The 18,241-nt window shown below is 28.4% G+C and overlaps 1 protein-coding gene across 1 annotated transcript in view; it reads left to right on the top strand.

The window, feature by feature from the left end:
- The window catches only part of LOC119678741 (protein sidekick-2-like), a 92,122-nt gene extending 78,803 nt beyond the window's left edge, over positions 1-13,319 (top strand). Inside the window, exons 2-6 of the mRNA XM_038090753.1 lie at positions 6,200-6,592; positions 6,702-6,959; positions 12,193-12,311; positions 12,667-12,800; positions 12,872-13,319. Coding sequence (XP_037946681.1) covers positions 6,200-6,592; positions 6,702-6,959; positions 12,193-12,311; positions 12,667-12,690 — 794 coding nt within the window. The 3' untranslated portion in view covers positions 12,691-12,800; positions 12,872-13,319. The remainder of the gene's footprint in view (positions 1-6,199; positions 6,593-6,701; positions 6,960-12,192; positions 12,312-12,666; positions 12,801-12,871) is intronic.
- The last annotated feature ends 4,922 nt before the right edge of the window (positions 13,320-18,241 follow it).

Genomic DNA, 18,241 nt, shown 5'->3' with positions numbered 1-18,241 from the left:
ACTAAGAAAACACGCTAAAAGAATGAATCTGCATTTTAATTGAGTCTGTGACTGCTGTGGACAGACGGAGAAAGTGCCACTCATCTACTTTGTTCTTGCTCAGCACATGCGCAGCGCTGCCTGACTATTCTAAGGGTTTATTTTTTTGAGGATCTTATTCAACTGCAAGATCTATTTCTAAATAGGATTTTAAGTCTAGCAAAATGGTTTAAAGCGGTTTTAAGCCTCTGATTTGTTCCTTTACGATAACAAAGTGATTCGAAAGGCCTAAGTGGACCCTTTTGAATCGCTAGAACAACATAAACTTACCTAACCTTCTATCTTTCTTTATATGAAATATACAAATATGTCAAGCATACGTTCATTTTTAAATATACACTGGTTTGAAATCACTCAAAAAATGGAAGAAACTGCATTTACACTAAAGTATACAAAATTAATTACAGGTAACAATGAACAATTTTTAGTTACTTAAATGGAGTTGTCCTTCCATACTAATTGTTTGCTAAGGGTACAAAATAAAAGAATTGAATACCATTGAAGATACTTAATGTCCACTAGTAACAAAGCCACATGTTAAGGAGTTATAATGAACGACATTACTATATCACATCCAAATGATTCACTCGTATAAAGATATATGTGAGAATTGATATCCTACTAAACAAACACACTAGTCACTAGACACACACTAGATAATAGACATAAATTTTAGCCTATAAATAAATCAAAGCACACAGTTTGAAATAATTTTTTAACTTGAAAACTACGCTGATTGCAGAAAATAACACTTTTCTTTATAATAGTTTGATTTATTTAATCTATTTTATGAAATGTATTGAAGAGCAGTCGAAGAGCCAGTAACATCGAAATCGTTCACAAATAGCGCAATATTACATTGCAAGGTAAATTAAAGGAAACCTTGTGGCATAAAATCCTTAATATTCATATGCACATAAAAACTTAAGCATTTCGTCAAATATACTATAGTCGAAATTGATTTCTTAAAGTAATATATATATTTAAAGGCGTTCATATTTAATTACACAGTTTCTAGTGAATATGTATTCATTCATACTTTTTTTTTAGATATTTATTGAGTTACTGTTTGCTATTAAAAAGAAGCTCTGCATCACCATGAATGACTTAAATAACCACTTATTGTTAGGAGTCTTAAGAAAAGTCACATTCACAATAAATGTAATACAAACCATTTCGGTGCCTTGATTCAAAGTAAATGTACATATAATGCTGTATAACAGCATTAAATTTTACACGTCATGCAAAATTATAAAAAGTCATTATTATATATGTTTATATAGTATAATGTATACTATTCAGTATTAATATAACATGAATTTTCAAAATCTTGAAGACATGAAATAAGCTGCGACTTGAACTGGATTCTAATTTTAAAAAAATTTCCTGCCTTTATTTTGAAGTGAAGATGTGTAAAGACAAATGTTGCTAGGAAATTAGTAAAAGCAACACAGTAAAATTTTGTAAATGTTTTATTTAGCTCAAAACTGCGACACCAATTTCCGTAAAAAGTTTTTGGTACTCATTTTTATTAATTATCGATACAATAGTTTGATTGAAACATTCATTTTGTTTGAATGAATTTGATTCCAGAGGTATGTAGTTTTTTTTTCTTAAGAAAAAAGGGGAGTTATGGCATATTGCAGCCACTTGAGATATACATAATTATCATGAGCAGACATGGATTAAATATTCTAGATGTTGCAAGCAAGTTGTCATGTGTGAGGCATTTTATGTTATGTAGGGCATCACACAACTTTCTTAACCGTCCATTGAACTTAAGCTTTACAACTAATTTTGCAACAACATGACGATATTTGTTAAATAATAATACTGAAACATTAAGTTTTCATCAAAATTCACTTACACATCTTATAAATGAATTCCGTCAAATATATGCATTTACAATATCCTTAAATAAGCAACTACACTCATTCCATAATCCTAAATTTTAACACAAATCTTTATTTTTATTTTTATAGAAAGGTGACTTGCTTCAGTTATTATTCAACTTAACATACTCAATCGAAAGGAAAATTATTCTTCTTTTGTGATCCTCGTCTCCAAATAGCGCATCGGAACTCAAACTATCAGCAATAAAATATTTAACTTATATATATATATTAACTAATTTATATATATTATATATATTAACTAATTTAAATTCATGGACTTAAATTCAAAGAAGTTAGAATGTTGGTATAAAATTAGTTAAAAACAATACAAAAAAATCAGTCGAAAAAATAAATACTGGTGTGACAGTTGCAAGTTTATGTTAAATGTATATTAAATTCTTAAAATGAAAATTTTCATCATACATCACAAATCACTGTCTTAAAAGCTAAGACCACCTCTAACATAAAATTTAGGTTTTTTCGATAAAATCTTGATTTTCAGTATTCATTTTATTTATTCACTATATGGACGTATCTCAAATTCCCAATACTTGTTTTAATAGAATTGTACCCACATTTTTGGCTTACAACCTGATATATAAATTCCTGTTCTTTTTCACTTTGGTGAAAATACTATATTCTTCCACCAACTGTATGCCATGTTTGGTAACATTATTAACCACTCGGGGATCTTGTGAACCATATCTACACCTAATTAATAATCTTCAGGCGTATAATGTTCTATAAAGTTGCATATTTTTTTTTTTGATATGAAGCTTCATTTTTGGAAAATGTTGTCAGAATTAACTTTATTTTAGTACTTTTGTAAATTATTTTATTAATCACATTTTATTAATTAGAAACTATTTACTTAATTTTTCTGCGAAAGAAAATATAAAATAAATACGATTATTTTTGAATGTTTATGACATCAATGAATATTGTAGTATAAGTTGTATATAGTGCAGTTTTTTCTTTGGAGGGATTTGACATCGAAACTTGATTATTTGAAATTTATTTATTTTATTTAAATTTTAAAATCTTTTCGTTTCAATATAGTACAATAAATATAATAAATTGAAAATGAGATTTAAAAAATTATCGATAAAATTAAAATACTTTTAATAAATGCTCTTTATATTTAAAAATTAAAATTTATATACACACAAACTGAAAATTAAATTTTTTTTAATAAATATTCTGTTAATTGAATAATGTTTTATTATTTTTATAATAAATAAAAAATTAATGAAAATAGGCGGAATAAACACGAAAGCAACAAGAATATTCCAATTTCGCCATATGTCCCACAATTAATTTGTTGCTATTGTTCTGAAATCGTGAAAATTAGTGCAATTTTCATAAAACCAACGTTAAGCGAAAAGGATTTAATAACAATCCAAAATATTTGAACTAAAGTATTTTGATTTAGAATGACAATCTGCAAATCGAGTTAATTTCTAGGGTTAGTGTGGACACAATATTCATTTAATTTGCTTGCAATAATTTTTGAAAAAGTAATTAAACTACAAAAGTGGATTCTTAGGCTCGGTACCATAACTTAACCTAATTAAGCAACACTAAAATATTATAATGACACTACAATGTTACATGGCACTTTAGTAACAGCTATTAGATGCATTACATTTTAGTACACTTAGAAAAATAATTTGATTGATGTAACTGAGACTAAAACTCAGTTCAAATATTCTTACTCGACGTATCATGTTAATTCAACCATACCACACATTGGTTTTCATAGTTTCTTTACCGCATGACCTAAAATTTTTCTAACTAAATGATCTGGTCAGTTTAAGTAGTATACGGTTAGATTATATTTTTCTGAGTGTAACTTATCCATCCAAAAGCAAAATCTTTTCAAGCAGAGGCTAAGAATATTCGCTAAGAATATTAAGATTTTTAGACTAATCAGTCTAAATTGCTTGGGTTTCTGAAATAATAAACTTCATTTTGAGGTGTTATCGATATCAGAATTTACGACGTTTGTTGAGTAAATATATATAGTAAAATAATAAATAGTAAAATAAATACAGTAAAATCGAGAATATGTTGTAAGTAAAAAATGAGTAATAAATGTATGAAATCAGCAAAATCGAAACCCCGACCTATTCTACCATAGGTCATAAGGTAGCTTACCTACCTTTTAAGTAATGTTGTTTAAGCAATTAATAACCTATCAACTTGATTGTTGAAATAAGAAAAAATTTATTATTTGAAATTATTATTAAAACTCATGTGTTTTACAAGAAAATCACTCCATTTTACTCTTTCTATAAATTTGGACTAAACAAGTACCAACAATTTAAAGGGCGATGAGTTGATAATGCCATTTAACCGTTTCTTCAAATTTAAAGAAACAGTTTACAGTTCTTGCAAGTAAATATAAACGGGGGCGGATTTATACGATTATGTTACTTATATTGATTTTGTTTCATTAGTATAATATAATGTATTAGCTTCAATCGTAAAAGGATATTAATCACATACTCTAATAATTTCAATATCAGATCACGATTTACATATATTTTTTTTACCAAAATAAATGAAATAAATTAATCGACAGTAGAACTTTAAACAGATACATATGTATCTAAGAGTATAAGGTAATAGTAGAGAGAGAGTGACGTCAGCAGTCAATAGTTATTAGTCATTAGTCAGTAGTCATTACTCATTAGTAGGTAGTCAGTAATCATCAGTAGTCGAAGTTGAGCAGTTGAAGGCGCCGGTTACTGTAGATTTGACCGACATGAATTGTGTTAGTTCGATATAAACACATTAATTATTTAACATAATTATTATGTATTTCAAAATACCAAGAAATTATTACATATATTCCTATATTATTTTTTACAATGATGATAATTTAGTATTAAATTTTGTTATTTTTATTGGTATTCTACATATACATGATGTCCTCAACACCGCAGATTTTGATGTTATGCCATACCACACAATATGAGACAACAGTATGTTAAACAGAAAGCCAGAATTAGTATTATTCCGGTGATAAATAAAGAAAATTATATTCTTTATATACTTGTTGTTTGAAAAGGCTTATTTGAATAAAATAAGAAATTGTAAATAAGATTTGCTTTTTATTATTATATAGTCCTTTATATAAATATTGCCGACGTTTCGATGTTTGTTTGACTTCTTTCTCAGGGAAGAGTATTATTGCAACTGTTCTTGGAAACATGTAAGGTGTTTATTTATATGGGAATCAGTTACAAATTCAGTTTTAAATAATAAATAAAAAAAAAAAACAATAAATTAAATACAATACGAGATATAAATATTAGATAATAAAATCAATAATTAAGGTTGTAGAACTCACAACAACTCCTAAATAAAAATAGTAGATAAGTTAACCGACATAGTAGCTTAAAAAAGACACATGTATGTTTAATAATAATAATAGTAATAAAACTCTAATAATGAAAATGATAAGAATAAATAATATCACTTATGCTTTGATAGTAAGAATAATTTATATTATAAAATTTTTTTTATAGACATAACTATATGTAAATGAATAGTTTTAAGTTTTATGATAGTACTAAAGAGTACTGAGTTCATACATTAAAGAGATCTGATATTGTTTTCTTGGAACGTTTAATTTTGCCATTTCTGTTTCGGCTTTACAATTTTGTCCTTAGGGGTTTTCATGACATTTAATAAATTTTTTCCTGCTCCATTTTTTACAACAATTTCCAATAAAAATAACATTCCCCCAGACAAACCTTGTAGATTGGCCATACATGCAGGCTCAACAGTTTCTGAATTGTCAGCAATAATGAGGCGCTTTTGATTTTCATCACATACACGCATCGAATGTGCTCCTTGCAAGGAACAATATTGTTACTGCGTTAAAAGAAAAATAATTGAGTATGAAAAAAATAAGCGAATAAGCATGAGTAACATAAGTAAGGAAAGGAAAGTAAGGAAAGTTGGGGAGAAAGCATGAAAAGGAGCACAAGGATATGGTAACAACGCAATTGCAAGTAAAAAGCAATTTAACAATCTCTGCACGTTGTGCCAAATTGCTAAAAGCAAATAAGAAATTATTTTTTCCGGCTAATTTGCCAATTCAAAAAAGACTTTGAACTAAAGCGGAGCATTAAAATATGTAATAATTATAATAAAAAACATAAAAAACATAAAAAAATAAAAATATTTAAATTGAATTAATGTTAAAAATTTAAGAAAATAATTTGCTATTTTTAATTTTAAATTCTTCCTTGCAGCATTCGAAGGTACAACGACAGCGCCACATCACAAACATCCGCAGGAGCTTTCGAATTTAATACTCGAGAGTTACGAGAACATAGAACCACAATTTGAAAACACCACCGAACGTGACGTTATTGGAGCGGTAGGCACAACGGCACGTCTGCACTGCCGTGTACGTAATCTCGGAGATCGTGCCGTTTCATGGATACGCAAACGCGATTTACACATACTGACCATTGGCATCATGACGTACACAAATGACCAGCGCTTTTTAGCGCGACATTTAGATAACTCAGACGAATGGGTACTGAAAATAGTGTCTGTGCAGCCTAGAGACGCAGGCATATACGAGTGTCAAGTGTCGACTGAGCCAAAAATTAGTCAGGCTTACAAACTGATGGTTGTGAGTAAGTATACAACTGCTAGGCGTGCAATCATTAAAGAAAATTGAGTGCATTTATAATTTTTTCAAATTTTTTCCGTATTTCCGTTTATTTTTTTTTTTTTTTAATTTAGCCTCAAAAGCACAAATACTTTCGAATCGCGAACTTTTCATTCAGAGTGGCAGTGACATTAATTTGACATGTATTGCACCGCAAGCACCGGGTCCCTATACGCACATGACGTGGTTTAAGGGTGGCGAATTAATCAACGATTCCACACGCGGTGGTATTAGGGTCGTATCGGAGCAACAAATGAAGACAAGCAATTTGGTGATATCACGTGTACTGCATACGGATTCTGGAAATTATACATGTGCGGCGGATAATTCAAGTAAGTATCTTTGCATACACATACTCCTATTAATTACAAACTAGATTCGAGTATGGAATACGACTGCAAAATGGAAAATGTGAGGAAGGTTAAAAAAAGTATTTGTCATAGAAGTGAAATGGTTGAATTTAGGATATTTTGTTAGGCAAATGTCTATATAATTATATATACGCCTTATTCAAATGCAATAAAAAATGATTTAGTTAAAAACAAAAAATTTGCATAAAATTTATATGGTGCGGATGCAACATACGCTCATTAGACTCCCCCATCACTCTTCCTGCATTTTCTTAAAATTTTATCAGTAGACTTAGATATGACAAATTTAGTTGATTGGATTCTTGCATTTGATTTTTAATCAATAAATAACAAATATATAATAAAATTTGATGCCTTGATTTCAAATTACACAAAGTAAATTTTGATTATAATATATATACATATATGTTATACATATATATAACATAAGTTTAGCATATAAATGAGACGAGTAATTACGAATAAAAAAATTGGTTAAAAAAAATGTTGTTGTTCATCGTCGAAAGCAAAATATTTCCCGAAAATTATTTACGATTTTCCTTCTATAGTCTTTTCTAAAGTAGATATTTAGAAAAATGATATACTATTTAGAATAAACATTGAAAACAATTTGACATTTACGTATAACATCTTTAATGGACTGAGTCTAAGTATAGGGTTCCTACATTTAAGTGGCAGGTTTTTTACTCTATTGACTAAAAATTTATTTTATATATGATTTTTTTATTGTTCAAAAATAATATATATCATTTTTCTTCAATATGTACCTGTACACTCAGAAAAATAATTTGGTTGATTTTAACTAAATCAAAATATTCTTATTCGATTCATTATCTTGTTTCAACCATTTTACATGTTGGTTTTCATATCATCTTTACCACATGAGCTAAAATTTCTCTAACAAAATGATCAGGTCAATTTAACTAGCATGTGTTTGAAGCATATATTTCTGGGTGTAGATATCATAAAAATAACATAGTGTATCGGAAGTAATAAAACTAATCAAATCACATTATGCACATATTCTTCCTCAAAGCTTTCAAAAAAATCATTTATAGAGTGTTTCTTGCGAGCATAAACTCCTCATATCCTTTGACATGGTTAAGATTTCTTAGTGGGTTTATTTACTATATTTACTGAGTTGCTAAGTGTGTCTTAGAGAACTGAAAAAAATATATATATTCAGCAAACCAAAAAATGCTTGATATTTTAATCTATACAATATACAAGAAATATTAATAAAGCAACTAACAGTATCCTGTATCAAGTTCAATATCAGTTTGTAGCTCATTATATCGTTTTTATGAACAGTTCCATTTTTTTCAAAACATTTATAAATTTTTTTATACTGTGAAATATATTTCTAGAGGAATCTCCCAAATGATTTTATTTATTTCTTGAGTCTGAAAATACAATCATTAGGAATAAGGTTAAGATAATGAGGATGAGAGACAATGTTTTTTTAATTTTAAATTTGTTTTAGACGTTGCAGTTCTAGAGGAAAACGTGTTCATAATATATATTCATTGTTCTTCTGTTTTTTGTTTAATATTTACTTTTTTTTCAATATTTTCATTTTTTTAAAGTTAGTTCTTTTGTCTAACTTCTTTATTTTAGTTTCTCTTACGGTACTTTCCGGCCGTAGGGATGAAGTGTATAGATAACAGAAAAAATTCCCCCAGGATTATATAAAACAAAACACGAAAGTTTAGTGAACTGCAAAAATATATCCAAAATCCAAAATTTCGGAACACCCACCAATACCCACCTGCACAATTGTGGCTGCGACATTAACCACCAATTACGTATATATGTTGATATGTGATCTATATTAAAATTTTGTTATTTCTTCAACTGATAGTAGTTTAATATTTATATTAATAATGAGTAGTTTTTGTATAAAATTTATTGGAATTGAACCAAAATCTTTCATTTCTTTAAAGCTATGCAATTACACCGAAAACTTAAATTACATACAATTGATATTTTAATTGGTTTCCGGATTAAATATCAAAAAAAATTAGAAGTTTGAAATTAATTTTACTTTAAAATCCCTTGTATTCCATATTTTATTTCAATTTATTTATTTTAAATTTATTTATTTTAATTTATTCATTTTTCAGTTTTTAATATTCTTTAATTTTAAGTATTATTTAAAAGGGTTTTCGAATAACAAAGAAAGAAATAAAGGACAAACACAAAAATTTATTTTTAATTTTATTGAAGTTTGGCTGACCACACAACGCTGTTTCGAGTATTGCCAAGTACTCTTCATCAGTGGTCTTTGGGAATAATCGAATATTATTTAATTAGTTTATAGTCCGTATACAATTTGTTTGGACTGCAAGTGCCAGGCTTAGAACTCGTGCCTGTCAAATTAGAAGCGATGACTAATCGTGTTTATCCACAAGAAGCCAAGGCTGCACAAACTTTCAATGCTCAAGTTCCAGGTTTTATTGTCACTTATTTTTATTTAATTAGTGACAACAACCAACGCACTTGCCGTGCTTTTTAAATAAGAACGAGCTTATAAACTTCAGCTTTATTTTTAGAAACACAAGTTCAGCGAATTGAAAGTTTAACTTTTGGGTTTTGCCTATTTCTTTATTTCTTTTCAAAGCTACTCTTTTTGTAGAGACATTTTGTAATGCATATTGTTTTACTTACTATATGTAAAGCGACCATTTTGGTGCTTTTTACAAAGAAGCTATGCTATGTTATTCTACAAATCCGCTTTCGCGGTTAGGAAAAGTTGAACAATATTATATTTTAACATATTGTTCTTTACTTTTCACAAGTCTAATATTTGAATAAAGTATTAGTGTTACTATAAAGCTACGCTTTCTTTGTATGGGGACAAAGAAGCTTTATTAAAATTTAGAGGGTTTTCGAATAACAAAGAAAGAAATAAAGGACAAACACAAAAATTTATTTTTAATTTTATTGAAGTTTGGCTGACCATACAACGCTGTTTCGAGTATTACCAAGTACTCTTCATCAGTGGTCTTTGGGAATAATCGAATATTATTTAATTAGCTTATAGTCCGTATATAATTTGTTTGGACTGCAAGTGCCAGGCTTAGAACTCGTGCCTGTCAAATATAGTAAGTAAAACAATATGCAGTACAATATGTCTCTACAAAAAGAGTAGCTTTGAAAAGAAATAAAGAATAAGGCAAACCCAAAAAGTTAAACTTTCAATTCGTTGAATTTGTGTTTCCAAAATAAAGCTGTAGTTTATAAGCTCGTTCTAATTTAAAGCACGGCAAGTGCTTTGGTTGTTGTCACTAATTAAATTAAAATAAGTGACAATAAAACCTGGAACTTGAGCATTGAAAGTTTGTGCAGCCTTGGCTTTTTGTGGATAAACACGATTAGTCATCGCTTCTAATTTGACAGGCACGAGTTCTAAGCCTGGCACTTGCAGTCCAAACAAATTATATACGGACTATAAACTAATTAAATAAAATTCGATTATTCCAAAGACCACTGATGAAGAGTACTTGGCAATACTCGAAACAGCGTTGTATGGTCAGCCAAATTTCAATAAAATTAAAAATAAATTTTTGTGTTTGTCCTTTATTTCTTTCTTTGTTATTCGAAAACCCTTCTAAAAATTTAATAATGCTTCTTTGTCCCTATACAAAGTAAGTCTAGCTTAACAGCAACACTAATACTTTATTCAAGTATTATTTAAAGAAATAATAAATGCATAATTGAGTTTCAATTGTTCCTTTACATTATCTTTTTCATTTAATTTTCTTTACTTCTTAACGTTTCATATTTTTTTTAATTTTTATTATATTTATACAATCATAAATGCATAAAAATATGTTCATTTCTACCTTAAATTACTTTTATTTTATTTTACACTTGGTAAATTTTGTCTCACTACATGATATTTGGTTGGCATACTGAATTTTTTAAAATACCACAAAGCAATCATTATTACCGAAGAGTAATTACATGTCTTCAAGTCTGTTGTGAAAGGTTTTTATATTAATTATATAGTTTTATTTATATTTAAGTTCATATTGTTTTTACAGCCTTTTTACCACAGTTATAAGAACATTATTTATCAATTGTTTTATTCATTATATTTGACACTATTCATTATGTCATCAATTTAATTAAATTAAAAAAAAAAAAAAGAAAAAGAATCACATCTGTTATAATCGCATTTCACATATACTTTCATCAGGATTATTAATTCAAAGATACGATCTTTATTTTCATATTCTATATACGAGTCACATATGTCCTTTTTAGTACATTTTTATATTAAATTAAAATTTGAAATATTCTTATAACTCATGGTAGGTAAATAAATATATAGATAAAAATATTTATATTGTATATCTTTATGCATTTGTATAGATAAACTATATGTACTACCAGCTCGAAGAAGAGAGAGCTCGAAAAGAGGACACCAGAATACCTGATATATCTTTGTCCAGGTTAGGTCAGAACTAGGCTTAAGTTTAAGAGGGTTCCCTTCTTCAACACACTCGGTGATAACTCTAGCATTAGCATTGGTTAGATTCTTATCTTTATAAATGTCTCTGGCTGGTTCTAGCTTGACTTTCTCTCTACTACCTACCATAACGAGATGTTTTGGATTCGAAACGGCTTTTTTAGTTAATTAAGAAGGATTCGTTCTTTCCTCCTACAAAACCAACTAACTAGATAAATAATATGTTAAAGTAGATGTGAAAACTTAAGAAGAAATCGATAATCTATGTAAAAAGTTTAACGTTTTGCGCCAGAAGGAAAATAATGTAGTAATTATATTAAATTATTTTATTCACTACATTTTAACAATTGTCTTAAAAAAAAGGTTTTCTTAAGTTAATACCATTTTACTGAAATGTACCCATTCATCTGATAGATTATGTGCATCCATTTTAACACGTTTTAAGAAATTCCCCATTAAATGTTATTCCGTAATCGATAGATTATCTGAGAATTTGTCAAAAATATATAAAGCGAATCTCAGGCAATTGAATTCTAAGCAATGTAACGATTTCGACTGCGTCTACAAGAAATTGCTTGCATTACCATTTGCAATAAGTAAATAATTTATAGGTAAGATGTTTGCATTTAACAAAAAATATTTTCAACTTGCGAAACTCTTAAGGATATTCTTACAAATCCGCACTTAAGTCCTTTTACTGAATTGAGCACGATTTTTCAGATTCCGATAGCGTTTTTGTGCATATCATCAAAAGTGAACAACATGCTGCCATGCAACACGAACTGGCAACACGAATGCAAATCCCCAAAATGCTGCTTGTGTTATTGACGTTTTTCTATGTAAGTAAAACAGTAGAGCACGGAGTTCTTTATATGCGTGTGCATGTGTGCGGTTTACATGTGTGGTACATGTGTGTTTAAATGGATGTTTGACGGTATAAGCTACTGATTTATGACTAGATTTAGAAGAATTTTCTTGTTTTCTTTTTTTTTTTTTTGTTTTTTTTTTGTTTTTTGGTTGCATTAGCAGAAGTGCAGTGAAAAGTAAATTTTAATGTTGAAAAGTAAATTTTGAATTACCAATGAACTAATTAAATCACACACCCACAAGTGTACACATATGTAAATATGCACTCAGCCTTACTTGAAATTTTCATATTTTTATATTATTTATTTCTGACATATATATTTTTAGCTTTTAGAACGCGTGATTAAATGAAATTTGCTTCTAACCTGTTATATTAAGCAACGTAAATTAAGTAGTTCATCTATACAGCGTAGCTGTTAATTGAGCCCCAGCAGAGCCTTGAGGGCTGCTTGCAGATAAAGGTACTTCCAACGAGTCGTACTCAAACTTAGCAAATTTAATTAATGTAATTATTTTTACTGTACATTTTTAGTCATGCGTTTCCTGCTTGTTGCACTGTTGCACTATTGCAGTACGAAGTTGGTATGTTGCGGCTGCAGCGCATGCACTACACACACACCAATCAACACTTGAGTTGCTGCATGGCTATTAACACCTCAGAAAATTAAGCGACGGCAATCGACATGAAGAGCACCAGCGGCAGTGGAGGGAAGAGGAAATACGAACAGGAAATGTATACTTTTGTCTGCTGCTCAATTTTGTAAATTTGCATGCACAAGAGACTTGACGATAATTTAATTTTGATTTAATTTATGTTTTGATTTTCTAGTGTAAATTTCTTGACTGTACATAATTAATTTGTAATTAGTTTATAAATATTTTTGTACTTTATATTAAGGACGTAATTATGTATTAGTGTTAATGTAATGATAATAAATAAAATAATGAACAAATAAGTAAATGAAATAAAATAAATGAATCAAAATGTATGGATCAAAATATAAATACTAAAATTTTAAAAAATTGGCTTTTAAATTTTATTAAGTAAATCGTATGGAGAGTTCATGTAATTTTTTTAATTTCATCTTGAGCAGATAACGATACCCATTTAAAGATCTATCTTATATGTGTATAATATTTTTATATTCGATATTTATTCTACTTGCTTAATATTGCTAAATTATGTGTTAGTACAGCTCAAAGTTTGTTGTATACCATAGAGAGAGGGTATATAATTAATTTATTAAAGAGTCTCCCAAAACTGACATGAATCGTTAGTTACACAAGGTTTTTTTTTTGTTCACAGTTATTAATATATTGGAATTTTTAGTATATCTTACATAAATAGCATTCAAATATATTACTTAAGAGAAAACAATTTTCAGTTAATCAAGATAGTATAGCTCTCGATGTCAGTATTCGACCTAATCAGCACTCAAAAGTATAATTACCAAAAACTGCTAGAGTAAACATGCTGAATAATATATCACGGTCAAATCCTGCATAATAACACCTGAAAATCCTATCAAGTTGCAGTAAAAAATTATATTATTAATGAAGAAAGTTTTGAGGCTGACCACACGGCTGTTTTGGATAGAAATAGCTAAGTGTACGTTAGCTTTGTGTGTTCACATATGGATCCAGAGTTAAAAACAGACAGTGTTCAATTTTCTTACTCTAGCTGATAAGGAATTATATTTTAATTTTAGCAATATATACGAAAGACCAGTAATGATGGATTGTTTGCGATATTAGAAATGACCCAGTAGTTATTTTAATTTATTGATAATGGATTTGATTATTTTTTCACTATTAACACCCTTTTAAATTAACCTCTTGTCGTATGCCAAGAGATAAGGTAAGTAAAGAAAGGTTGCATTACATTTTAAAATTATATTTTAAATAACAAATTTTGGGTATTCAATACAATTACTTCTACCAATGTATATTACAGCGCATAAATAAAGTTTGATTTATGAAAAGATTTAGTATTACCACAAAAAATTAGGTACTATTCATTCCGTCGGTAGTAAATGAGAATGAGTCGGCCCTCTAACAATGTTTTTATAACTTTGAACTATTAATTAACTTTTTATAATATATCTGTAAGATTACCTATGAGTATACCACTTCATGGCTTATACGATATATGATTTTGAGTTCCAAGTTTATTTTTTTCTCGTTCTTTGTTTTAATAGATCGCAACAGAGGAAAAGAAAATATTATATTTAAATGTCAGCAAGCTGATAAAATAGTTGATTATCACCTTGACTAACTCGTTCAAAAAAAAGTGATGTAGGCGGTGCCCATGTGAATTTTCTTCCAAGTTAATAAAAGCACATTTCGTGTCTCATACATGAAAGACTTAAAATATATTTTATTTGTATTAAAACTGGATTTTAAATTTGACAATTTTAATTGTATGTGTCGTAGTTTTTTTAACGTCTTCCAAACTAGGCAATGGATAAAGCAAAATATAGAATACAAAATTAGTTTCAATTAATGGCTTCAATATTTTTCACACTTCAAACAAAAAAAGTAAAACCACTTTAAAGCAAATAGTTATTCTAAAAACAAAATTTTATTTTTATCGACATTTTTTTATTTTCAAAAATAACAGTATAATTTTTTACAGCTTTATAATTAGCACATAGGTATGTGCATTATGCTATTCTATTCCAAATATAACTATCGACACTAATTTCATAACGACTATGTATATGAAGTTGGTATATCCGGGAACAATTTCGTCCCAGCCACTTTTTATTTTTATATTTTAAGTTTTTATTAGCATCAAAATCACGTACCTGTGAACCATACATGAGCGTGCACGACAGTGCCATAAACCTGTCAATTACAAGACATAATAACCAGCACCGCAGCAATTGTTCGTTCTCGACAGCGGCATATTCTTATTACATTTTCCCAAGGGAGTTTTCACGCTCGACTGCAAAAACAGCACTGAATATGCCTGCGCTTTGGCCATAAAGCGTATCTGCAGTTGTTGTAATTTTCGAACTAAAAATTTAATTGACTCTGATTGTAGTCAGAGACCGGGTATGACGATTACATGGCAACAACCACAGAGCAGTACAATGGAGATGCCAAAAAATGAATTAAAAAGAAAGTAGAGTAACAGTAAAACCGACAGTAAAAGTAACAGGGAAAGCAGAAGCAACGAGAGCAGTTAAAACGATTCAATGCTGAGCAACACATTAAGTGCAGGAAAGTGTCACATGTGCAACAGCACAATGGGGACGACTCTACAATGTGCGCCATAGCATTTAAATTTAATTATTGCAAATGACAATAAATTAAGTGGGAAAAATTTCACATTAAAAGTGCAGATAGTAATAACTTGAAAACTGAAATAAGAATTTTATATAAAACACTTTATATGATTTTCAAGCCCATGTTTGTTTGACAAAATTATTAGCACACCAGTGCGTATGAGTGTTATAATTCCTTATGAATGCCTACAAGTAAAATTGTTTTGTATATCAAGTATTAGAAAATTAATATATCCAGTGTTGCTTTTTAATAAATAAACTTAGTAAGTAATATCTTTTCAGCACAAAGGTATTACATATGTCCAAAATAAAATATTCCTTGTCACTTAGTGGCTATTAAGGATAATGAATTGCAATTTTATTTGAGGTTTGGCATATGAAATCTTTAAGATTTTTATATGAAATGTAATAAAATATTACACTTAAGTATTTAGTTAATGGTATTTTATTGTAAATATGAAATTTTTTGTGGTCTTTGTGAAGTATAATGCTTGTGAATTAAATAATAAAATAATTTTGGTATGACAAGTGAAAGCCTAAAATAATTAAAATTGTTATTAAATCAAAAATTTTCTCAGCTTACTTCATTTAAGTCCTTTTTACTTATATATACCATAATAATAACAAAAAGAATAACAACATGTGCATTGAAATAATACGCATAACTTTATATCTTCATACAAATATTTTATCTATACATAAACATTCATATATGTACATAAATAAATACAACCAAACTTGAATATAACGCAATATATATATATATATATCATTGTTTCATCTGAGATTATTTTAAAGCAGATATTATTAAAACATTATTTAATATTATGAAACTATTTAATAAATTAATTGTTTAAGTAAGATTTAGGTTGATAATATTTCATTTAGCTTATTGCACATAGCTATAATTGTCACCTACTGCAATAATAAACCAATTTTGAGCTATCAGAAATGTCATTTGTCATCAAAATATCTAATAAAAAATTTAGAAACGTTTTTGGTGAAGTATACTGAGTAAATACTTATTTTCTGCATAAATTACTTAATTAATATTGCTTAACAATAAGAGATTCTTATGCAATAATCATAAAACCCGAAAAGTAAGAGTAGTCTTTTCTAATATACAACAAAACCCATAATATTTCTTAGCAAACAGAAGTCGAATTATAATTTTAAGGTTCAAAGCACTACTTGAAAACATATTTCAGAGCATCATTATAACAGCACATTATCAAAACTAATTTACTGGCAACCAAATTACTTAGAGTCCTGCAAAAAAAAGTTTCTTAAGCGTTACATGAAGAGGAAGTTATATAGCTGATAATGGTGACAGCGATATAGTGATATAATAGTAGCTTTTCTTAGTAAATCGGAAGTATTTAATTAAGATGGACTCACTTATGCTGAAAAAATTTATTAAAAATATCTAAAGATATGATGACGCTTTGATATATAAATATTAAACAGCTTCAAATACTATATGATATAACTATAGTAAGTGAATATAATTGCAGCTGCAGTCAAATAGTTGCATGTAGCTTCTTCGTTTTATTCCATGATATAAAGCTCTGGAAAAATGTATTCCGTTTTAAAATACCTAATAGCGGTACATAAAGTTATATGTCCAATATGTAAACAAAAGTTTGCACTATAAACTATTTGTAAACTTATCATACATCGTATCTTTGAAATAAGTCACAGATTTGGAATTAGTCAAAAAGATATGTTTTGAAATCAACTTCTAATTGGATTGATTACTTAATGAATCTCCGGCACATAAGTGAAATTATTCCATTTTTATGATCGTTACAAATAAATTTTGAAGACTTTTTACCAACTAATCCGGCATCTGCAGCAGAATTGGAGGTAAGTTAATGCACTGAAACGGTTTACATTTAGGAAAATACTCAAGGTAGAGATATTTTATTTTGCAATTAACGTTATATTAATTTTGTGACCCAAGATATATATAGAGCACATATATGGTGTACGGCTATCAACAAAACTCTCAATGCAATAGAACTTGAAAAAGTGGTATTAGTGAATCTATTTGAAGTAGCCAAAAATCATTTAAAAATAAAACAATAGCTTATATAATTTAGAAATGATGCACTATAAAGTTTGGTATAGAAACCGTGTATTGTCAAGAAAAGCATACTGTCACACCACTTTTCCGAATACGTCATCTGCAAATTTACATCTGAATCAAAAGACTCGTTGTGTATAAACAAGTTTTTAGAGAATTCGTTTATACTCTTTATTCAAAATCCAACTTAAGTCTTAGTAATTCTCTTTTTCTTTCTTTTTTTACTATCAGTAAGCTTAAAAAAATTGTAGCTTTAGTACTGATAGACACTGATAGAAATTTTACTATCCCAGTTATCTCTGTAAGTGTTTGGAACAGAATTTTGTTGTAACCTGAATAATTATTTTAAATAACTTAATATGTCCAGATGAGTATAGTAATTTTTGTCTGACTTCTAATTAGGCTTTAATAGTTTGTCCTCTGTTGCTAATACATCAATATTAGGTCCTTAGTCAAAATTAATATTGATCACTCATATTTTTTTCGCCGTTTCAGAAGCTTATTTACAATGATTCATAGTTAAAAA

The sequence above is a fragment of the Teleopsis dalmanni genome, chromosome 2 (genome assembly GCF_002237135.1).
Source record: "Teleopsis dalmanni isolate 2A chromosome 2, ASM223713v2, whole genome shotgun sequence".
NCBI classification, from domain to species: domain Eukaryota; kingdom Metazoa; phylum Arthropoda; class Insecta; order Diptera; family Diopsidae; genus Teleopsis; species Teleopsis dalmanni.
Note: the sequence above shows the minus strand (reverse complement) of the source record. Positions and strands in the feature narration are given on the sequence as shown.